The following is a 24,712-nucleotide window of genomic DNA, read 5'->3' as shown; positions in this document are numbered from 1 at the left end:
TGTAGTAACCAGTGCCCTTTTTTAAGTTTTGCTTTGTTTTTCTCAGTGCTTGAGGGTGCACTCATGAGGGCGACATATGTTGAGGTGATTGCTCACCTTGACCTCTCTCAGGGAGTCCAGGAACTTGTCGTGGCGGTTGGTGAGCATGTGCAGCTGGTTGCCTGTGTCTCTCTCTGCCTGCTCCTTGGTCTTGGGGAGGCTGGTCTGGTCTCCAGGAGCCAGTTCGATGTCGATCTCCACATCCTGAAGAAGAAAAGGTCACAAAAAACATCAAATATTAGAAGAAAATGCGCTTACTTGCTACGGTTGCCTTTGGCTTGCTTAGTAAGGAATGCTAAACATTTAACAATATTACTGCTCTGTCTGCATTGACACCATTTTGTGAGAATTTAATTGAGCTGGACGATGACATCATTTTCTCCTGCCGAAACAAATTTTGTTGCATTATTTTCCTGTTATCACTGCAAAGCGGCTTTGAAACATTCTGTATTGTAAATTGCACTATAGAAATAAAAGGTAACTTGACAGATTCCGCAGGCCTTTATGAACTTGAGAACTGAGAACGTCTCTGAAATTAAATCTGAATTAAATTACAGAATCTGAATTGAGTACAAATGCAGGATACAGATTTGAAAATTACATTTTAATTTAAGTACAATTTAAATAGAATAAAATAACAATGAAACTTCAAATAGTGACGTTTATAAGTGACGTTTTAAATAATGAATTTAAGTAAGATCTATCAACATTAGATGGTAATAATCAATGTATATATATATATATATATATATATATATATATATATATATATATATATAAAATGAGATTTATTTGTATAAAAACAAATAAATAAAATGTAACTGAAACACATAGACAACAGTATATACAACAGGGTATACCTGCCTAAAAAAAAAAATTCTTCTGATCTCAGTCTTCTCTTTTTACAAGTAAGGGAGAAGTGAGCTCTGACTTGCTCACAATGGAACCGGACTTTAAGAAGAGCTCCGTTAGCGCGGATGTGGAAGTTCAGTTAAACATGTCATGCGGTACAAATTTAGCTTTCACAAGATATTCCGCACAATTAGATATGAGCCTAATATTAATGCACATTTATGTAGGTTAACATTAACAATAGAGTGAGCAGTCATAAAGTGCCTAATATTAGGCTACTACTTGTTTAAAAAAAATCTGGCTTGTAATAAGTCACCTTTTGTGGTCACTCTTTACACTCAACATTGGATTTTTTGCTCAACATATAACCGCATGGACAGCCGTGTTGGCGATCTGTCATTGTGGGACTTCGCCAATTCCTGTGGAGTTTTCTTTTGCTAAGACTAAACAAATTATTTGAAATTCAGTCAACCAAGCCTCTTCTCTTTGACTAGCATTTAGTCGACTATTAGGGAGAGGCCCTAACATATTTCTTATATTAATATATTTTTTTAGGGTCCCTTGCCTAACCCAATTTTTTGTTCCCTTGCTTAATACCTCCCCAACTCAAAAAGTAATCGAACATCGATATAGAATCATATCAAAAGAAATTCCAACTCATTAAAAGGAAGTAAATTATATATCCTAAATATATTATATATTCTGATGAACGCATCATTTTACTGATAACGCTCTTAAAACATTTTCTATATATCAGAATTTGATGCTAGAGCTGAAATTAGCCAATAAAGGCACAAACAAGCTCTTTTGTACAGATGTTTGTATACACAATATCACAGCTGACCTCCTCCTTGGTCTCGCTGTTTTCTCTCTCGCGAGGTTCCTGTTTGATATGCGTCGCCATGGCGAAAGCTGCACGGTCATGGCTGTCAGCCAGGTTTATGACGTTGGTGATGGAGGGGAGCATGGAGCCCTGGCAGCTGGTGCCAATGGTGGTGTTCCTCTCGCAGACCGCCAGCAGCAGCTGTGAAACAGAGACGACAGAATCAAACCCTGAACTGCCACAATTGCTCAAACACACATGCAAACAGCTGCTCCTTCTGTGAGGAAACACATCACACAGAACAAAGTAGCTAACGTTCACAAATAAATGACACCTGCATGAGACAGCATTGTTTAACAGCTGCCAGTTTTAACCAATAGCTTACATGCGTCTAAATGCTTGACACCATCTGTAGAGCTCCAACAGTGAATGTTCTTCTACTCCATCACGGTAGGATGAATCACACACACAGCCGCCATGTATAGGACAGCATTAATAATTCAAGAGCCGGAGTTGCATTGATTGTGGCTGAGATTGATGGATTGTGACCTGACTTGGCGGGAGCAGCCAAAAACCAGAGCTGTTACATTATGGTGAATGCATTAACACCAAGAGAAAAAATATCTAAAATCCAGCTGAAAATCATCAAGGCGAAAACTGTGATTTTAAAATGATACAGTATGCATGTAAGTGCCATGCAAGGTGCAATTAGCTTCAGTGTAATTTAAGCATGTGCATAATTATGAAGTATTATCAACTCTGATTAGACCTTACAACATGATTGGAGATGTACAATATATTGGCATTTTTATGTGTCTTTTATAATTAAAACATTTTAGACACATCCTGCAGTGGCATGCGATGTTAAATCAGAAAGTTTATTCCTACAATCCTAAAATGAAACCAAAAATGTTGATGTAGATAAATGAATAAATGAATGAATGAATAAATAAATAGTATATATTGATTAATAATAGTTATTAATTATATAATATATTCTGTATTTTATATTTATTTTAATCTATAATTTATATTTATTTATATTAATCAACGTTTTAGGATTCGTTTGAGATGTTATGTATAATTATATTTACTATTTTAAAAAAATGGCCCCACTTTATTTTAGGTGACCTTAATATATACTTACACGAAAAAAATAAGTACAATGTACTTACTGTGTTCAAATTGTATTGCAAGACACCTTTGCTGATATTGAGGTGGGATACGGGTAGAGTTAGGGACAGGTGTGGTGGTGTGGGTAAGTTTGAGAGTAGGGTTAGGTGTAAGGAAAGTGCCAACTGTGTAATTACAAATGTAACTACAGAAATTAATTGCAGATGTAATTACATGCAGGTATTTTTTTAAATATAAGTACAATGTAAAAACATGTATGTACACAATAAGGGCATTGTATCAAATGAATAATTAAAATGTTACTACATAGTAGTTAAGGCCACCTAATATAAAGATATCATGTGGGTCCAAAAAAAATAAAATAATCTATTAACATATTACATCAACTAGTCAAAAAATAGCAGGTTTCTCCAAAAATTCACGAATCTCTAACCAGTGACTAATTAACAAAAAATTCTCGTGAGCTTTATTTTTATTTTTTTTCTTCAATAAAATGTGTCTGTACCTCAGTGCACTGTTTGATCCAGAAGTGGCTGCCCATGGCCTCCCAGTTCTGCGAGCAGCAAATATACAGAAGCCTCTCATAGACTCGTCGCTTCATTGATGAATCAAACACCTCAAAAAATTTCGCTCTGATCAGTGGCTGGGTGCAGCGCAGCCCTGACAAGAACGCTGGCTCCAGCTTGGATGTGATGTCGCTACCTGAAAGGTTCTCATCTCTGAAAAAAACAAAAATACCAAAGTGCTTCAGACAAACGCTGCAAGACTGTTGTTGAATTTACCTTCTGAGACAGCATGAAATGCAGCGTGACGATAAACAACAATGTGGATCTTTAGTAATCCACAGCTATTAAGGACTGCATGAGCTCCAGCGTAGATACAGAGCTGTTGACTCAGGCCTGTGGGTTCTCGCTAGGATGAATTGCTCGATGCTGGAGAAATGCTCTCTTGCCGAGGGTGACTGTGGCCCCTAAAGCCTTTTGCCCCTCAGCCGCCAAACGCCCACAACCCCAACTCTAGCAATCAAAACTGGGCCTACCACCCACCAGCCGGAGTCTTGTTGCTAATGGCAATAGATGGAGGGCCTGTGCGGACAGCAGACCCTGTGATTAATCGGCGTAATTACCTGTAGACGTAATTAACGAGGTCCAGGAACTGGGCGTTCAATTCAAGGTCATCAGGAAAGCGCTTCTCAATGTAGGTCATCATTTTCACCAGCAGAATGGACTTCTCTCTTGGATTAGGCACCTAGGAAAGAGAAACGAAGACAAAGAGAGAGGGTAAGACAGCAGAATAGAAAGGGATTGCAAGAGGAGAAGAGGGGAGAGGAGAGGAGAGGTGAGGAGGGGGCAACAGATTGATACAGTCCATTTATCTTTCATCTATCAGGAGAGCTGTGCAGCACCTTTGCTCGGCTCCTTTCTCTCCCTGTCTGCTCTCTCGCCTTGGGCTAACAGAACAGACACCTGAGTTCATCTGTCCGGGCCACAGCGCGCTGAATACACAATGCCTCATTTACAGCCGGCTAGGCTGGAGCTCAAATGTTTAACACCAGAGTTGACACTAGGTTGGTTTACTATTGCGAGGTTAGCAAGCCGACAGAATCGGAATTCATACAGCTACACCATGTCAATAATCCATGAAATATGAATCAGGTTTGTAATTGATTTGCCTAAAAATTGCAAGAACATTATACGTTTCTGTATTTCAAACAAACAATACTGGCTTAAGCTAGCCTGACAAGCCAGACCCACATCAAGGTGTTTGGTCTGGAAACTCACCATTGGCAGGGCTCAATCCAAGGGGCGGGATAAACGGTTGTCTTTCAAACTCACTCTGCACGCGATAGGATAGCGCTCCAACCAGAGCAATGAAGGTGAAACAGAGCTTGTTGATAGATTAAACATTCGCTGTATCCGGTCAGCAAAACTCCGAACACATCTTCACTTTTTAAGAATGACTTCAGTGCCGTTCTTTGGCACTCCAAGTCTTCCAGAGTCGCGGTCAAAGCTGATTCGAAAGACCGCCGTTCTCCAGTATGTGTTTACTAGAAGCACGCAAACGCAACTCGGCCGTCGTCATTATGGCCCGGCCCACCGACTCTATACACGATGTGATTGGCCCGGCAAGAGTTAGGCCAATACAGCTCAGAAGGGTATTGAGAGTTCCTAGACGACGCGGGCAGATTAAATTTGCTGCCGCTAGGGTGCGTCTAGATTTCTAGGCTAGGCTTAAGCAGTAACATGAGTTTGAGGTGAGATTATACGGTCAGACCAATAAGAGACAAAGAGAAAACTTGCGCCACCAAGCAACAATTCTGCTTGGTGGCGCAAAAGAAAAACTCTTTTCTTACTCTTAGAACACATCTTGTTCAAATTGACATTTAGAAAAGTCCACAATTTTTTAATTAAAAAAAGGGAAAAAAAGAAACACATTTAAAGTCGCTTTAAATGTGTTTTGTCATGTATTTTTTATTACTGAATGCTTTTCCCTGAGGTCCGGTTATAATGACCATTTTCTATCCTCTTTCTGACCTTGCTGTCGACTCTTATTTTAACTGCCCCATCATTCAATAGCCTCTTTGCAAAGTCTGCATTACATTGTGACAGGACCACAAAACGATTCATGCCAAAAATGTACCAGTACCACATAAACTATCAAGGTCAGATTAAAAATGATAAGAGATCTTATAAAAGGAAACTTCTGCAGCACGTTTCTAACTTTCTAACACACTTTTGGAAGGACATGCAGTGGTAGGTGCTACACAAAGCCAGGAACAGCATATAATTGAAACCTTCTACACCAATTCTTAAACAAGAGGCAGGGGTCCTTAGCAAACAAGTGGGGGCTTTGGAGTCCAAAATGTTAAGAACCAATGTCCACACAATAGGAATTTAGCATCAATTCTTTATCCTCTATGTTACTCTACCGTCCCCGGGCAACCAAAGCTTCTAATCACCCAAGAGTGATTGAAATGTAAATTTCATCTTCATTTTAATAAATAGTCTTTCTGGACTGGCAAGTTCAGAACATTACTGCAGTATATTTTCATAGTACACTGAAGTCTAAACTCAAAACACCAAGGAAAATTTGATTCCTCATACTGCCACCAGACACTGACAGATTTAATATTTTGAGACATCAGCTTGAAAAGAGTTTACCTGGTTGGTGGCCATGGGGTTGCCTGAGTTTTTGACCCACTCCTCCACAATCTTCACCACAGCTCGAAGAATCTTTGGGTCAGGAGATTTCTCGATGAGGGAGGTGAGGATGACCTGGATGAAGTTTTTTCTCATTTCCATATTCATGACCGACAGCCTCGTCTTCACCAGATCCAGACTGAGCATGACCAACTCGCTTGTCACTACGAAAGGCATAGAAGAATGAAAGCACATGATTATATACGAGTGATAAAAAAAATGGGCGATACAGTTGAACACAATTCTCTATTTTTTTGAGGTTCACAGGACTTCTGTTATTTTCCAAACCTAACAAAGAGGAAAAAACTACACCCAAGCTCACATACACAGACAGATATTACATAAATCTCAAAGGCAAGCATTGAACATACATCAAAAATTATAAGAGACAGCTGAGGATATGAACCATAAAATATGAAATTCTGCCTGCTGAAAATGGAGGAAACGTGATTGAGTTTTAGCATGGAGAGTCGTAGCAGAACGGAGACGGGTTATGAGTTTAGTTTGGCCTCTGAATGTATTTTCTGCTTGATTTGCTCAAGGTACAATGTGATTGTTCTGATGAGTCGAACCCTTGGGGGAGAATATGTTAGAGGCTGATTTCCAGTTCTCCGCTGACTCATGCTGTGAGGAGGTCTTGGGCGACGCTGTCAGGGTGACATTGCAGTGTGAGGCCTTTCAGACAGCGCAGGACAGGGCCGAGAGTGTGCGAATGTGCGCGTGTCTGTTCAATCCCATCTCCATGTACCATTTAAAAACCATAATAGCATCTAGAAGGCACAGAGCAGATGGGATTGTCTGGATTTTATATTCCAGTGGACACAGTGGGAGATTTTTGACTTCAATCACAGAAGATGATTCTCAATATGGACGGATTTGTGGGCTGGTCTCGGAACATTTGATTGGCCCTCCTGCAGCACCCAGTGGTCAAATATGGACAGCACACTCTGGAGTCTAATGGTTCCCTCTCTCGCACTCTGCTCCAAGGTGACAACGTGTCTTTTTGTCTTGCTGCCCACTTTTTAAACTCATCCAGATGACTGCAGACAACAGGATTAAAGCCGTCCCAGTAAGAGTGTATATTTTTCCATCATATTGTCAAAAGCCTAAATTTAAGACAGACTGTCATTTCTGGGCCAAGAGGAAGAAAACCCATTCTGTCAGACAAAGCAATAGATCTTAACCTACCTCAGCTGGCTTCCATATACTATCCAAAATAAAGTCAAGCTTGAAATCTTTAAAGGCTTGAAAACGGCCTCCTGGAAGGGAGGAAGTGATCTTAACCAAGTGCAGATGGGTTAATGACAGAAAGAGGCCAGTGCTAACGCACAAAATTGTTTAAATTGAGCATAGCGTACTATATTGCATTAACTTTACATGATTGCCTCTAGACAGCTGCCAATTAGGTTTACATTTATTTAATGGGTCAACGCCATAAGTGTCTACACAATACATTAAAAAAATAATGTTTCATATGGTTTTGAAAAACTTACATTCCTTTTTCAAGAAAACTTTACATTGTAATAATTAGCAACCATAAATTAATAACTTATTTTCCTACATTTGTGAACAACTTATTCATTTGAATAAATGTCATGAATTAATAATTAATAAAAAATCTGTTTTTAAGGAGATGAATTACATGACATTTTACAATCTGAACTAACCTTGACTAATAAATCTAATATTTTCAGAGAATTCTTAATCTTGACAACCAGTGATGAGGGTCTGCAGTGGTCTTCTCTATAATATAATTTCCTGTTTTTAATTTCCTGCATGCTGGTTGCATCATATTATTTTGATATTTATATATACTATAAATAATAAATACTTAAACTAAGTTAAAATAAAAAAATAATGCCAAACCAGAAAAAACTAAAAGACATTGTTGAATAAAGTTGTCATTTTTGTTTGCTTTTTGCGCACAAAAATGATTCTCGTCGCTTCATAATATAAGGTTGAACCACTGTAGTCATATGGACTATTTTAACAATGTCTTTACTACCTTTCTGGGCCTTGACAGTGTTCATTAAAAAACTGTCTATGGAGGGGTCAGAGAGCTCTCGAGTTTCATCAAAAATCTCTTAATTTGTGGTCTGAAGATGAACGAGATGAACGAGTCTTATGGGTTAGGAACAACATGAGGGTGAGTAATTAATGACAGAATTTTCATTTTTGGGCTAACAAACCCTTTAATGTGTTTTTGGGAAAAAACCTCTTTGACCCAAGTGTCTAAAGAATGGTCACCTGTGCTGGTTTCAGCAGCTCCGGGGTTGGCTTGTGGGCTCAGGTGCTCCCTCACCATCTTCTGCAGGGAGCGCATGAAGACAGAAATGAGGCGGTCGATGTAGCTGGAATTGTTGCTGCAGGCGGACTTCAGGATCATCAGCGTTCCTGGAAGCAGAGAGGAGAGAGAAGTTGGTAACATGACGCCCCGCTGCCCTCACAACACTGTCAGGGACAGCAAGCGACATGCACCTGCTAATGACTTTGGGTGCAGCTCCTTTGTCCCTGTAGTTGTATTACAAGGACGTTTCTGGAGAAATCTAAATCGAGTTACCGGGTAAGGATAGGGACAAAAAAAAATTATGAGTAATGCATTTCTTAGATCACAGCTCTGGGGAGAAAAGATAAATGTAAAAAGTCACCCTCGATGGAGACACATACACTACATCAGTGGTAAGTGTAACTCTAGAGCACTGCCAGAGCGGAATCAGGAGGCATTTATTGACCAATGGTGCCATTTTGGGCTGAAATTAAACACTGGTAACTTTAGAATGTTATCTAATAGAGTTGTCACTTTTTTGTTTTCAATTATGAAATTATTCTTTTGTAAAATATCTCATCTGAAAGGGAGCTATACTGAAGCACACCACGATTCAAAAGTTTGGGGTTGTAAGATTTTATGTTTTAGAGGGATTTATTTAGATTTATTTGATAAAATAAATACATAAAATAATAAAATAAAATAAGTATTAAAATCATAATTTAACTACTGTTCTCTATTTTAATTGTATTTTAAAACAATGTATTCCCGATTTATCTGATTTTCAGCAGCCATTACTCAAGTCTTCAGTGTCACATGATTCTTCAGAAATCATTATAAATAGCTGATATGGTGCTCAAGAACATTTTTTTTTTTTTTTTGTCATGAATTATGAATCAGCATATTGATTCATGATTCGGATCGCATATGACACGTGATTTCAGAAGTTTGACACGTGATCCGAATCATGAATCAATCTGCTGATTCACAACCGTTTGAATCTTTATTTTAGTTTTGAAAACAAACGCAGAAGAGAAGACAATGCTGAATAAAGTCGTAGTTTTTGTGATTTTTGGACCAAAATGTATTTTCGATGCTTTAAGAGTTTCTAATTAACTAACTGATGTCACATATGGACTACTTTGATGATGTTTTTATCACCTTTCTGGACATGGACAGTATAGTGTGCATACACTTTCATTTGCTGACGGTCTTAAAATAAAATTTCTTGAACTGTGTTCCGAAGATGAACGGAGGTCTTACGGGTGTGGAACAACATTAGGGTGAGTCATTAAAGACATCAATTTCATGTTTGGGTGAACTAACCCCTTAAGTGTCTTTAGCTACTATGTAATACCACTTAAATTATTTGTTTGATAAAATGCACTTATTGTGTACATACAAGTTTTTAGATTTTACTTGTATTTAAAAAATACCTGAATGTAATTAATTTCTGTGATTACTAACCTTACCACAAAACCTTTCCTAACCTTACCCATATTCTAAGTACATAAAAAATATAAATAATATAAAATGAGACCAATTTATAAAAAAGTATTTAAATATCTGATTTGCATTCCATACCAACTATATAACAGACAAAAAAGTTAAGACTTTTTTTAAAACCTTAAAGGGGTGGTTGATTGTCCCTTTTAACAAGATGTAAAATAAGTCTCTGATGTCCCCAGAGTGTGTATGTGAAGTTTTGGCTCAAAATACCCCACAGATAATTTTTATAGCATGTTAAAATTTTCACTTTGTGAGGGTGAGGAAAAACATGGTGTTTTTGTGTCCCCTTTTAAATGCAAATTAGCTGCTAAGTGGGTGGAACTTTAATGATTATCTCATGCGGTAAGGCACTGAAACTTTTCAGCCTTTTATATTCAAACTAGAGTTGGACAATGATGGAGAGACTCAAAAAGAAGTGACAACATGTAGACTACAACAGGGCGATTCTGAATGGTTAGTTGATGAAGTTATGTAGCTGATGTAGAGGTAGCTATCTTCGATTATCATATTCTGTCATGATAATCTCACCCCCTTTGTTGCGTTTCCCAGGGGCAGGGTTTATGTAAATTCTAGGGTTAGTGATGTCACTAACCCGGGAGTAAGCTTGTCCCTACCAACCATTTGTTGTAATCGTTAAACAGTGATTTCTTTAAAAGAAAAGATCTCCCTTTGGTTTTAACTTTGTGTGTCATAACTTTGCAGATGTTGTTTATGCTCAAACAGCAACATTACACTAAATAAAGTTTAAAAACTGAAATCATATCCACCCCTTTAATATCCATGTAGTGTGTGGTCAGGTAGTAGAGCTATTCAATTCTCACCGAACAATTGAGTTGGGTTTGCACTGCTGGCTTTCTCGTAGTTGGTGAGGCCTTCATAAATGACCTTCCCTACGGCAGCGTACAAACACTCCAGCTCCTCATACTTGGAAGCAACGGAGGATGTGCCTAAAGGAAAACCAAAATATTGGAAGAAAAATGTATAGTTACAATAGCATTCAAATAGTAATGATCCAATCAATTCCTAATGGACAAAATCAAGTCCCTCCCTACATATATCACTATAGGGAAGAAAAGACTAGTGCGACTTGCATTTCAAGCCAACTTTAACTATGATTAAAGTGACATCATATCCTGTTGTCGATAATCCCCATGTCTGGAGTTGTTTTGCAACCCCTGTAGAGATTCATCCCATTTATATGTCTGTTAACAGCCGCTGGCTATACTACTGACTGTGTCTTGCACTCGAGCAAATCAAATGATGCAATTATTGTTTACCGTACACATCCACAACTGTGCTCAACTATGGTCTCCAGGTGAAGGCATCAATCAGAACTTGATCTACTCACTGGGTTCTGTGGGAAATGTGCTCATGAGTCTGGACAGGAGGGAGTGGACTGCCCTCAACACTTTGGTGTTGCCACAGGTCATGCAAGCTGCAATGCCACGCTGCAGGGGCTTGAAGTGTGCGAGGATAGCTGGAGGCTGCAGCACTGACAGAAGGAAGCTGAGAATCTCCAGTCCTGTGCAGATGTTGGAGAAGTTTGCCTGAGCTGGCTGCTCCTGAAAAACAGAAGAGGATGCGGGACCGATTGATGAGGTTCAGAGGAACTGACACTAAAGGGTCGGTGAGATTTATTAAGATTTTGAGAAAAGCCTCTTGTTGTTACAATAACCCTGTTATTTATTTATCATTATTTTGTTTGCTTGTTTTGTTCATTGTAAAACCATGGTTAATTTATGTAATGGTCGATATATTCGACATCTATGTTCATAGCACTTGTTCCGTGTTCTGGAGTGAGTGTCAGAAACAGGTGCGGTGCATTACCGGTGATTTCGCTTGAGTCAAGAGACTTCGAGTACAAAAGGGAATGCCGGAGTTGTACTGTGGCCGTTCATCTTTTCCTCTTCGGTTCCAGATTGTTTTCTTTTCTTTATTATTTTTCTTCAGTTCTTGTATTATTATTTTGACTTATTTTCTATTAAATGTTTATTTGTTAAATTGAGTTCCATGTGTGGCCTCCCCTTTTCTTATGTTGCTTCACCTTGAGCCAGGTGGACGTAACACACTCAACTGACAAATTTGTTTGAAGGACAGCATTGGGCAGGATGTGGAATAGTGTGCATTGTCAATAAAATAACAACTGGGCTTTTTATCTGATTAATCGATTTATTGAAAAAAATAATTGGCCAACTAATCGATTATAAAAAATAACTGTTAGTTGCAGCCCTATAAAACAGGTAACATTCATTTAAACCAAGTAATGCATAGATAGGCTTGGCACAATAAGTAAAAACCAGTGCTGATTAGGTTTCAGGGTCTGCTGAATATTGTCAACTAAGGTCTTGCCCCGAGGGCCGAGGGACAGAGGGAAACAGATCTCCACAAAGCCAAACCAGTCCCTGCAGCATGTTCTTTAATCACTGACAAGCCAGCACAATGAGATGATAAAAGCCTCTAAAATTTGCAGCACTGTTCATTAGTTTGGATAAGAGCACCTCGATTCTTCAACAGGGCTCTGGGGCACAGACGATGAGTGACCAGTGTCAAACTCATGCCACAGGAAGTGTCAGTGACCCACTCTGAAAATAAAGATGGAAGAGAAGCAGGGCTCTAGACTGTGACGATGTCTTTTCCTGCCAGTGGGACTAAATTTTAAGGTCACACTGGTACCTGTGCAAACCACTAATATCTCTGTGATATCAGTGAAATTTAAACTAGTTTAAAGCCAGATACAACACTGCAGACTCTCTCAACAACACTGATGTGGAAAACAGGAGAAACATTGCATCAGCACAATCCAGTTAGAAGGCTTTTCCATCCACAAATCACCAACATTTGCAACGCATTTATTATAGTAACACTAACTGTAAACATGGTATTGTGCCATAAATGTGGGATAATAACAAATAACTTACGCAGAAAGTGTAACACCATGTCATGATGATCAACAGGGAAATTCTGCATTAGAAATTTCCCAATGCATTCATTTTTCTAAACTCGTAAGCAGGAACTTTCCAGGAGGACATGAAGCCATGGTTTGATCTTTTGACGAGTAAAGGGCAAATAAAGTCTCTGCAAGGTCCAGGCACCCTCCTCTCTGCCATATCACAGCATTTCAATCACAGGCCTACACGAGCATAGGGAGCCGCGTAACTGTCTGCCATGAAAAGAATCGATAGAGTGGTGTGTCCAAACAACAGGAAGCCCATTGCTTCATAACAGGTGGAGAGAGAGAGAGGAAGGGAGAGAGGGAAGGGAGGTTACAGTGATAATAGTGCAGGTGGCTGACACTCACTAACTGAGAGCTGTTCTCTGAGATGACAGCTGAGTTAGTCACACCAGTGAACCCTAAAGAAGGAAAAATCATTCATAAGAGTGAGGATATCGATTTGGCTGGCATCAAAACTGCTCTTGGAAAGGCACTGGAAATAATGAAGAAGGATGAGAGAGGAACAGGATATGGCGGTCTTCATCTCCAAGATGAACACTTCAAGTCCTGTTCAAACCCAGACGAAAATGTGCAATAAACTTTTTAATGAATTGAATGACCGGCTGTTAACAAGTATGCTCAGAACAACTAATTTGAATGCAGTCAATGCGCCATCAATTTTTCATTGATCAGTTCTAATCTCTTCTCCATCACACTGCAAAGAAAACCAACCAACCAATAGGATTTACGGTTTTGATCACATGCCCAGAGCTGCAGCTGTTAAATAAAACCACAACATGGTGGCACTCACAAGCAGAGTATTTTGCTAAGAGATATTTTGCTAATAGCAGATCTGGAAAAGGCTCTCATCTCTGTACTCTTGTATTTGGTGTAGGGCCGGGACTTTAACGCGTTAATTAAGATTAATTAATTACGTGACTTTAACGCGTTAATTAATTACGCAAAAAAAATAAAAAATGTAACCGCATTTATTTTTGCACCGCGGAACGTTTTTCAATGAATCAGTTTCGACGGACCGATTATACTGGAACACCAACTAGCGCGACAACTACAACAACAAACCATGGGTGCGTCTCAATCCGCTCCCTAGTTCAGTAGTCAGGGCACTGATCAGGGAGTCAGCCCATTGACTTATGTCTTGATCAGTGCCCTGACTAGGGAACTAGGGAGCTGATTGAGACGCAGGGCATGCGTGAACATGAACGAAGAAGCTGATGAGACTGCTTTGCTTGGCCCCGTGGATGGGAAATTTTGTTTTAAAAAACGAAAGAATGGAAGCGTCGTCAAGAGCATGGTAGTGTGCAAGCTATACAACAAGGAATTTGCGTATCACCGCAGCACATCGAGCCTCAAATATCACAAATATGCTTTTGCTTAACTTAATGGCAAACATTGCACTGGTCTGCTGGACTGAAATAAATAAACTATATTTTGTTGATTAAGCTTATGTTTTCAGTCATTATTCAATGGTATACTAAAAATACATGTGAAAAATTACTTCTCATTGTTCTCAGGTCAAATATTTATATGCGATTAAAATGCGATTAATTTCGATTAATTAATTACAAAGCCTCTAATTAATTAGATTAATTTTTTTAATCGAGTCCCGGCCCTAATTTGGTGTTCTCCGATTAAGACTATAAAATCACAACAGCTGTTTGAAAACATGCAAATAGTTTTCGATGTCCTTTTCCTCTGTTACAAGCAGGTGTCAGAAACAAAGTTATGTAGCGCTTTGTGTCTGGAGAAACTATGGTAAAGATCTGCTTTCTACTGTCAGAGAGTGCATTTGCACTAGTCAAATCACATGTGAAAATCAGACTGAGTGTTGGTTTTCACACTTATGCCCATTTCACACATAGGCCTACTCCGTTTGCAGTGTGTAAGCGGTGTGTATTTTTTCCGTACCCATGTTAACCGATCAAAAGCTTTCACACTGCACGCGGATGGGGTCCAGCAAGGCATTCCAGGAGTGGTGCAATCGTTTCCAGCAGTGCGGCAATCGTTTCCACACAGAGACAATTTTTTTCTTTGCTGGATGCACTAAATTAAAGTGACAGCGCATTGTTTGCATTAAAGCTGCGCTATGTCCTTTTTCCGTCCACTAGAGGGCACCTATTCAAAACAAAGCCGTAGTTTGATGACGGCAAGTTTCAGCTCAGAATCATGTGGTCTTCACCTCACAGCCGGTGGAAAAGAATCGGGATAGGACTCATGTTCATGGATGTGATCATTAATGTTACTGTAGTATGAAGCAGAGCAGGAGCTAGTGTTGAGGGAGCTAAAAAGGCCGCTGAAGTGATTGTTACGCAAACACACGGCTCGAGAGCAACAGGACACTTTATTATGACGGGACACAGTCGTCGGCGCCATTTCTGCTTTTCCGATCATGAGTATGAGGTAACGCAGCCCTGTTTATAATATAAGATACATTTAATGTGTTTAAAATTATGTTATCACATTACCCTGTGCGTTCGCTCAGTGGCTGCTGTGACACTTGTTGTACACTGCTAAGAGTAAAGCATTTTTGCCAAATAAAACCGAGGGTAACGCAGATATGACGCAATTGACAGGCGACTCCCTCAGACGCCCCGGCTCCTTGGTTAAAGTAGCAATTTCCTCACAATTTACAAATAGTTGGATAAACTTGGGATATTTTAAGACCTCAACGGAACAAAATATATAACACTGTTTTTAATGGTTAATTTTTAATGGTTTTTGGATATTTTACAGCAAAAATCCTACACCGTGTTCCTTTAAATAAAAATAGTTTGAAGGCTAATGAATGGCATAATTTGTTTGCTTTACATTTATATTTTTCATTCTTGTTGTGAATTTCATTACATTTTAAGGATTTGTTGTGGAAACAGACTCAAATAGCTACGTGTTGATAATCTTTGTAAACGTTTAGTTTTTACCAGTATTTTTAATAACATGGGAATGACACACCAGTGTTATTTAGCTGGGTTTATTTCTTAAGTCATATGCAGTGCATATACTCTGTTTTATGTATTGATATGAAAATCAAGTAATTTTACCACATATGCATATAATTTAAAGTCTGCTCTGTTTCAAAGTCAACACATGGCTTTTTTGCCTCGGGTAAAACAAGGAAAACAGCATTTAGGTAAACTATAGGAGACTTAAATGGAGAGCACTCATCCTTTCTTGGAGCTGGAAAAACAAAGTTCTTTATGACCTGCAGAATTTCTTGTTAAAAGATTTAAAAATGAAAGAAAATACTAGATTTGTCTATTGTAAGTTTTAATGTAAAATATTTTAGATTTTAACATAGGCTATAACATAGGTCTATGTTTAAATGTTTTGCCACCTGCGTGAGCAACGTAGGCCTAATATATAAATCTTAAGTACAAATATAAAGGAATGCATTTAATAAAACGTTATGTAAATGTAGTGCGTTTAAACCTGACATCTATGAAAGAGTATATTGCAATGCTGACAAGCCATGAACAGTACCAAAAAAATAATAGATTTGAAATTAAAAAATAATGAATAAATGTTGTGTTGTGGTATACAACCATGTACAGTGACACATTGCTGCCACATATATATTATTTTTTCCACTCAATTAATAACGAGATCTTATGTCAATTTAATGACATCTTTTCTCGAAATAACGAGATGTTACGTCGTAAAAACAACATTTTCTCGTAATAACAACACATTTTCTCCTAAACGCACTGCGTATGACTTAAGAAATAAACCTAGGTAAATCACACTAGTGTGTCATTCCCATGTTATTAAAAATACTGGTAAAAACTAAATGTATACAAACATTATCAACATGTAGCTATTTGAGGCTGTTTCCACAACAAATCCTTAAAATGTAACGCAATTCACAACAAGAATGAAAAAAATAAATGTAAAACAAACATAAATTATGCTATTCATTAGCCTTCAAACTATTTTTATTTTAAAGCCTAAACAAATTAGGCCAGCCTGAAACAAAACTTAAACCATTCTGCACGAATCCAAATATTTATAAATTCGCACCTGTGTGCTAAACTGTTTATTATGAACTATTATGTAAGCTATATCAATAAAATACAACAATTTTGTGCTTTTGGGCAGTGCCATGAATACAGGCAGCGGAAGATTACGCTGAGGTTGCTTCTTTTTAAGCAAGGAAGTGTTACAAAGGCACATATGCTTTATAAATTCTCTAATGTGGATAAAGGCATATTTTGTACACATCATACAACACGTCCTTATTGGGAGAAAATATATGTCGGTTTAACAAGAAAATTATGTTGTTTTTACAACATAACCCCGTTATTACGAGAAAAGATATAGTTTTTACGACATAAGATCGCGTTATTATGACATAATTAAGTGAAAAAAATATGTATGTGGCAGCAATGCCGCACCGTACCCGTGGGTCATTTGCGCACTGCAAACGCGGCATATGTGAAAGCACAACAGCTCGTGCTGCTCCTGCGTCGCATACGGACTGCAGGCGGAGTATGTGTGAAACAGGCATTACATTTGTCAAACTTTCTTTTTTTCTTTTCTTTTTTTTACAATGCGTAAAAAACTAATACATTTCACATCCAGACTTAAATTTAGTTGTGGCCTAGCTGTTAAAACACAACACATTTTTACATTCACCATTTCTGTTATAAAAAAATGAATTCTAACTCACTACAGTCATGAGGAGCTTGTCGAACCACTGGAGTTTAAGTTCGGCACGGGGCCACATATCCGGCCTGAGGGCAGTTTTCATGAGGTTCACACAGCGACGGGACAGCAGCTCACCGGGGGAGCCTGCTACATTAGTGCTATCGTTCACCTGCAAACACAGAGCAGGAATTAGCCTGTGCAAGTTTTAGTGGACCCTTCAGTAAGATTCACTAAGCAGGTCTGAAAGAACTACCTGGCACGCGATGCGGATAAGGAAGTTGACGACTGTATCGGTGTGCTGCTTCTCCACAGGTTTGGTAAGTAAAGCCTCAGTGCCTGGCATCGACTGGCTGCGGCTAAAGACCTGCACATAACACAAACATAATATAACCAATGTACTTCAACATGGCACAGGCCATCAGAGTACAGAGCGCAAAAGACTGATTATAGTGGTCACATTCAGGCTTTAGCGAGCGGTTTAAGGTTTCCTCACCGTGCCGACAGTACCAGCAGCAGTGCGGAATCTCTTCACGTCTTGTGCTGAATCAACAGACATTCCTCTTTTCATAGCAGCAGAGGCTCCACTTGTCCCCTCCCCAACACTTACTGAATCAGCCTCCGATTCTGGCTGCAAAAAGAAATTGATCCCCAATAAACTGCCGGTATCTAAAGCACAGTACATTTTAAAATCACATGAAATTAACCAAAACACTGATTTTGCCATTTTGGCAACAGACCTGTTGGTCTTTGATTCTCTGGAGCTCCCATTTGATGACCACCTCAGCTAAATCCACTGCCAACTTCCTCTGTTCAATAGTCACACTAGGGGTGAAGCCCAATCGCTGCATAGCACTGATCATGTGCTGAACCAGATGATGTCTCACTGGGTAATATACCTGTAAGCAGAGACACGTACCATCAAGCAAGCTACAAAAAAAAAGAATTGTTATTTGAACTACCAAACAAACTAACAGCTAAAGCTATGCAATATAGACCTTAAAAAGGCATGACTACAAATAAAACGCACTGTGGATATGCACTAGCTGTAGTACGGGAGACATCAGTATAACAATTATCTTTAGAGTGTTAAGTGATGTTACATACTCTGAAGTGCTGTACAATGAGATGAAGTATATGAACAAGTTGGGGAACTGTGTGGCCCTCCTCCACAATGATCTTGCGGGTCCAGTGCGTGAGCATTTGATGACCGTCCTCCATCCGAGCAGGTACAGCAGGTGTGAGAATTGCCATGGCCTGCCGAACAATGGCACGTGCCTCCATAGTATGAGCCTTTAGCAGACTGTGGAAAACCTGAACAGAACAGATACATTGACGTTTAACAGCATTTCACAGTAGCTGACTGAAGCGACTTCCCCAAATAACTTGAAGTAGCAAATGCTCTATCCTTTGAAATACTAAGGTAAGTAAGCAATTTGGGTTTGTAATCAAATGGTGTGACCACAATAATATAAAGAAACAAATGATTTTTTAAATTGTGTCAATAAAATGAGAACTATTGACTTACATTACTATTTTAAAGTTTGGGGTCAATATGATTTTGTTTTTACAAAGAAATTAAGATTTATTCAGCAAGGAATTAAGTGCGTCACAACAGCTTTATTTCAAATATAAACATTTCATAAAAATATAAAGCTTTTCTAGAAAACTTTTCTCAAGCTTTGTCATGAAAATGATCAACTACATTTTAAAATAAAAAAACAAGTTACTTTAAGAAAACAGTTTACTAGTAAAATAATATAAATTGTAATGTTGAGAAATATTATTAAAGTTTTATTGATAAAATAAATGCAGCCTTTGTAAGAAACTTACTTTAAAAACCTGAAATGGTAGAGTATATTTTCAAAGGCATTTTTGATGCACAAAACCCTTTGGCCTTTTAAAAGAAACATCTGGACTCTACAACCTATTTGTACTTATATTTGTACAAAATGTACAGTGCATCCGGAAAGTTTTATGTTCCAGTCTTATTCCAAAATGGATTAAATTCATTATTTTTTTCCTCAATTCTACAAACAATACCCAATAATGTCAACGGGAAAGAAGTTTGTTTGAAGTCTTTCCAATATTATTAAAACAAACACACACACACACACACACACACACACAAAAAGATTGAAGAAAAACTTCCCCATAGAATGATGTTGCCACCACTATGCTTCACTCTAGGGATGGTATTGGCCTGTTGATGAGCGGTGCCTGGATTTCTCCATACATGACCCTTGCCATTCAGGCTAAAGATTTCAGATTACGTGTTTTTTATTTTATTTTTTAAAAAATTATAAATTTGCAAAGATTTCAAACAAACTTCTTTCACGTTGTCTTTATTGAGTATTGTTTGTAGAATTGAGGGAACAAAATTATGAATTTAATCCATTTGGAATAGGGATGTAACAATTTTTTTTGGAAAAAGTGAATTGCTGTGAATACTTTGTGAATGCACTGTACATTTTGCCAATATCCTATTTGATATTATCGGCTGGAGATTATACTAAATATGATTATTATAATTTTCATAGGCTTGCTGTTTTTTCTCCACGTCAGATTCATCTGCTGTTAAAGAAACTATTTCTCTTACTATTTTAAACCAATATTTTGTGTTAAATCGGACAAAATCAGATAAAGGCGATTCATAGTACTTTAGGCATCTGAAAATCAGGTGCATGCTCACCTGTAACACAATCTTCTTGTGAATTGCAAACTTGGCAATAATGTGAGCCAGCAAGAGGTGGCCGCTGTACTTGCAGGCCGGATCCACGCATGTTTTGGGGAGCAGGCACGGCCAAGCAAAGGTCATGAGACGCCTCAGCTTGCTGTTCCTGCTTTTGTTGTTGTCATGGATGTGGTGAGGGGCGTGCTCTACCAGAAGGGTTGAGAACTGAAGCAGGTAGATCCTCAATGAGTCTGCCAAATCTGCCTGCTTCTCAGGGTCAAGTACCTAAAAGATGCATAAAAGACCATACTAAAAGATGTGTTGTTTCTCACTGTGTCGTGAGGAAATGGCTGTGATGTACAGCAGATTTAAACATTTATTTCAAAATCAAGTTCCTCTCCAGCTGGAGGTGTTGAAATAAAACAGACTCTGGGAACAAACAGACTGGCTGGTTTGCTCTTTGAAAGTGAGAGTGACATGTGAAGGCCAAGTATAGTAACACATACTCAGAATGTGTCCTCTGTATTAAACTCATCTTAGTAAACAAACATTAGGAGTAGTGAGTAGAGAACACACACACACACACACACGCACACACACACACACAGACACACACACACAGACACACACACACACACACACACACACACACAGCAAACCATGGACACACACACCCGGAGTAGTTGGCAGCCACTTTTGCTGTGCCACCTGGGGAGTGAACAATCAATTTAAGCATGAAATAAAAAAAGGCGTTTAACCTTCACCTATGTGCCTCATTGGGTCAGTTTAAAAAACACTATGGCTTTTAGTGTGGCCTTGATATTTCCGCCAGTGAATAACAGCCAGAGGTCATCCTTAATGAACAAGTGACTCGATAAAGAGCTGGTCTGGAGCTGCTGGATAGGCTTTACCTTCGTTATGAAGACACTAGTGATGCTCTCAGGGTTGTCACCCTCTGGATTTGGCGGCCCAAGGAGTTGCTCGCCTTCCCCTTTCTCAAAGCTGTACAGGAAGGCTGGGTTCAGGATGTGCTGCAACACCTGGACAATGGACAAAAATAATAGACAAGCAACATTTATTTATTTACATCTATAAACAGATACATTCCGAGTTCTTTGATATTCTTGTTTGATATCTTGTAGGGAAAAAAAAAGAGAAAATAGATGCGTTTTTTTTTTTTTTTTTTTTGTGGCATTTGGCAAAATGGCATTTGTTTTATTTACATTGTTTATATTAATGATTTATTACTACTACAAAGTATTTTTATTCTGCTTAAGTAAATTTTTCAAGCGTGTGTACTTTATTTGAGTATTTTTCTTTGGAAAACATTTACTTCACAACATTCTAAAGCATAATACTGTACTTTTTACTTCACTAAATTTCATATTGAATATCATTTAATACTTAATTACATAAATGTAGTACTTTCTTTAACTCAAGTAAAAGTATTTCAGTTTTACTTGAGTACAAGAAAGTAATTACTAATTTTTTTATGTAAGTATTAAAGTTAATATTAAAACTTATTTATGAAAATGTAGGGCAGTAAAAAAAATATGTCATTACGCTTTTGAATGTAGTGAAGTAAAAGTTTTCCAAAGAAAAAATGATAAAGTACATTTGTACTTGAATAGAAAGTAAAAATGCTTCACTTGCTGTCCGCCTCTGCTATTACTACTACTACTAATCATCCATCATCATCATCAAAATGATAATAAAAATAATAATAATAAATGTTATTAGTATACATATACACATTATTATTGTTAATATAGAATTATAAGATCATTGTTTTAAGCATTATACTAAATGGATTGAATTTCCTCAAATGAAAATTCGGGCTGCTTTGGTAGCTCTGGCATAAATAAAACCATTAAAAAGTATAATGACAGAAGAGACAGAGACAGGCACAATGTGGCAGCTCTGATTCAGTTCAGCTGGAAGCTCACTGTTATTAACCACTCTGATGATGATCATATTACTGTCATCAGCTATTAGTTACCATGTTTTTAGATGCTCAAAAACCCTAATTCCTCCAACCTTAACTTTCCAGATGCCACCTCTTTGTGTTATATAATTAGTGTCTTTAAACACCAATTTAAGCTATGGGATAATTCTAGTTTTGTACTTAGACGAGACAATAGTTTGTCCAGTCAGACACAATAATTGCGTTGTTTGGTAGCTGGTGTGCATCAGCGTGTGGATTTATTCAAACATTGGTGCTGTAGGGCTGCAGGTGTTGCTTCATTATCCCTCGTCCTAATGAGCCCCTCTACCGTTAACATGAGTGATGGATCACAACAAATCCTTTTCTACACAATCCATCACAGCCCAAACCACCAAGGCACCAGCTGCCTGAAAACATCACCTTAAACATGTATTCTGTTAAGAGTGTGCAGCTGCTGAGCTCTCCTGGGGAATGTTTGGGATGCAATGCCTTTTTGGCTGTGAGGGTGATATAGCAGAGCAGGAACGGCCTCAGCCATCAAAACTGTGAAGACTATCCGCCAATGAACTTCTACCGTTTCTCAATGTCATTGTAGGGGGTGGCATTTGGAGGAGAACATCCAGTTCATTTTAATCAACTGGCATTTGATCATTTTCTCAAACTTGATGGAATTCTTTCACATGAATAAACATGAAGTGGGAATAAGAAGAGCAGCCTTGAACACCACAATGACCCGTTTACCAGTGGGTCCATGTACTCCAGGTAGAGCTCGCCCACTATAAGCACTCCTTCACAGGGCTAGACAATAAGGATGCTCACAGAATAAAAACAGAAGGGACCATTTAAAAAATGCTGTGATATTTTGTCATTTAAAACAAAAAGCAAGATTTGTTTTAATTTTGCCTCAGTGATGGTGAAAACGCAACCGAATCAAGTTAACATCTGAATTACTGGTACATCCGAGCTAGAAGAAAAAGTTCCCATCTTCTCCAGGGATGATTAAAGGCAAACCCCCTTAGCATATGAGCAATGCCTATTAGAGTAATCTGCAGATAAATATTCATTAGCGTTCTTCAAAGACTTCAGATGGCGGTGAAGACGTGCCTTTGAGAGCCAAGTGTGTCATGCACGGCCAGTCCCTGTCACCTTCCCCTTCTCAAACATACATATTCAACAGGGGCTGGTTGTTAGCCACATTAGATGGTCAACGCTAAGAGAGCGTGAAGCTGAGCCACTCTGAACAGAAAGGTGAAATTTACAATGTTGACCATAGAGGTCCGTGTCGTATCAGTCAGTCTCACTCATGGTAGCTCTTAATCAAAAATGAGAGGTCTTCACAAAGGCAAAATTCATTATTTCTCCTCGCAGGTTAAATCTCACAGCAGTATAATGGTATAAACCTCACCTTCGCCTTGAGCTCATCGTTGAAGTGTGGGTCATTGAACTCCACAAAGCGGAAGAAGAGCGCTCGTTTGTGCGTGATGCTGTAGTTCTTGGGGATCTCCTCCTCCATGTACTCCTTCAGGAATGTCATATTGCACAGGAAGCGGCCAGTGAAAGCTCTCAACAGCTGAAAGAGCAGCTCAATCTCAGAGTAGTTGCGTCTGAAGGAAAATGCATGACTTTAGTGTCAAAATCAAAATGTTGTATTTTAGATTTTCCAAACTAATAACACTTAAAGGGATAGTTAACTACTAAAGGGACCAAACAGTTAACTGGAGCCATCGACTTTCATAGTAGGAAAAAAAAAATACTATGGAAGTCAATGGCTCCAGTTTGTTTACTGACATTCTTCAAAATATCTTCCCTAGTTGAAGAAAGCTGAAGAAAGAAATGTATACAGGTTTGAAACAACTTGAGGGTGAGTAAAGGATGACAGAATTTTCATTTTAAAGTGAACTATCCCTTTAAAGGGTTAGTTCACCATCAATGAAAATTCTGTCATTAATCACTCACCCTCATGTCGCTCCAAACCCTCAAGACCTTCGTTCATCTTCAGAAAACAAATTAAGATATTTTTGATGAAATCCGAGAGCTCTCTGACCCCTCCATAGACAGCTATTATTAACACTTTCAAGGCCCAGAAAGATAGTAAAAACTACCCTTTTTTTCTTAAAATTGCCCATGTGACTACTAGCCTAGAAATCTAGACGCACCCTAGCGGCAGCAAATCTAATCTGCCCGTGAGTGTCGTCTAGCAACTCTCAATACCCTTCTGAGCTGTATTCGCCTAACTCTTGCCGGGCCAATCACATCGTGTATAGAGTCGGTGGGCGGGCCATAATTACGATGGCCGAGTTGCGTTTGCGTGCTTCTAGTAAACACAGAAACTGGCAAACGGCGGTCTTTCGAATCAGCTCTGCCCGCGCCTCCGGAAGACTTGGAGTTAAGCTTTTCTCTGAGAAAAGAACAAAGAACGGCACTGAAGTCATTCTTAAAAAGGAAAGATGTGTTCAGAGTTTTGCTGACTGGATACAGCGAATGTTTAATCTATCAACAAGCTCTGTTTCACCTTCTGGTTGGTGGTAGCGCTATCCTATCGCGTGCAGAGGGAGTTTGAAAGACAACCGTTTATCCCGCCCCTCGGATTGAGCCCTGTCAATGGTGAGTTTCCAGACCAAACATCTTGATGTGGGTCTGGCTTGTCAGGCTATGTGACTACAGTAGTTCAACCTCAAT

At 38.6% G+C, this 24,712-nt stretch overlaps 1 protein-coding gene across 6 annotated transcripts in view; it reads right to left on the bottom strand.

Annotated features, from left to right (window-relative positions):
• Nucleotides 1-24,712, bottom strand: part of trrap (transformation/transcription domain-associated protein) — a 106,988-nt gene that overhangs the window by 52,024 nt on the left and 30,252 nt on the right. For 3 of the 6 annotated variants that reach the window (XM_067430630.1, XM_067430634.1, XM_067430631.1), the window contains 16 exons: nucleotides 23,439-23,637; nucleotides 21,000-21,128; nucleotides 20,107-20,373; nucleotides 18,522-18,728; nucleotides 18,155-18,313; nucleotides 17,911-18,045; nucleotides 17,671-17,781; nucleotides 17,440-17,586; nucleotides 11,172-11,385; nucleotides 10,645-10,782; nucleotides 8,296-8,442; nucleotides 6,010-6,212; nucleotides 3,975-4,096; nucleotides 3,354-3,567; nucleotides 1,736-1,915; nucleotides 97-243 (listed from right to left, as the gene is read on the bottom strand). In XM_067430630.1, coding sequence (XP_067286731.1) covers nucleotides 97-243; nucleotides 1,736-1,915; nucleotides 3,354-3,567; nucleotides 3,975-4,096; nucleotides 6,010-6,212; nucleotides 8,296-8,442; nucleotides 10,645-10,782; nucleotides 11,172-11,385; nucleotides 17,440-17,586; nucleotides 17,671-17,781; nucleotides 17,911-18,045; nucleotides 18,155-18,313; nucleotides 18,522-18,728; nucleotides 20,107-20,373; nucleotides 21,000-21,128; nucleotides 23,439-23,637 — 2,719 coding nt within the window. The remainder of the gene's footprint in view (nucleotides 1-96; nucleotides 244-1,735; nucleotides 1,916-3,353; nucleotides 3,568-3,974; nucleotides 4,097-6,009; nucleotides 6,213-8,295; nucleotides 8,443-10,644; nucleotides 10,783-11,171; nucleotides 11,386-17,439; nucleotides 17,587-17,670; nucleotides 17,782-17,910; nucleotides 18,046-18,154; nucleotides 18,314-18,521; nucleotides 18,729-20,106; nucleotides 20,374-20,999; nucleotides 21,129-23,438; nucleotides 23,638-24,712) is intronic. The other 3 variants (XM_067430632.1, XM_067430635.1, XM_067430633.1) reach the window with 1 other exon arrangement.

This window comes from Pseudorasbora parva, chromosome 21 (genome assembly GCF_024679245.1).
Source record: "Pseudorasbora parva isolate DD20220531a chromosome 21, ASM2467924v1, whole genome shotgun sequence".
NCBI classification, from domain to species: domain Eukaryota; kingdom Metazoa; phylum Chordata; class Actinopteri; order Cypriniformes; family Gobionidae; genus Pseudorasbora; species Pseudorasbora parva.
The sequence above is the reverse complement of the archived record's forward strand: the minus strand, read 5'-3'. Positions and strand labels throughout refer to the sequence as shown.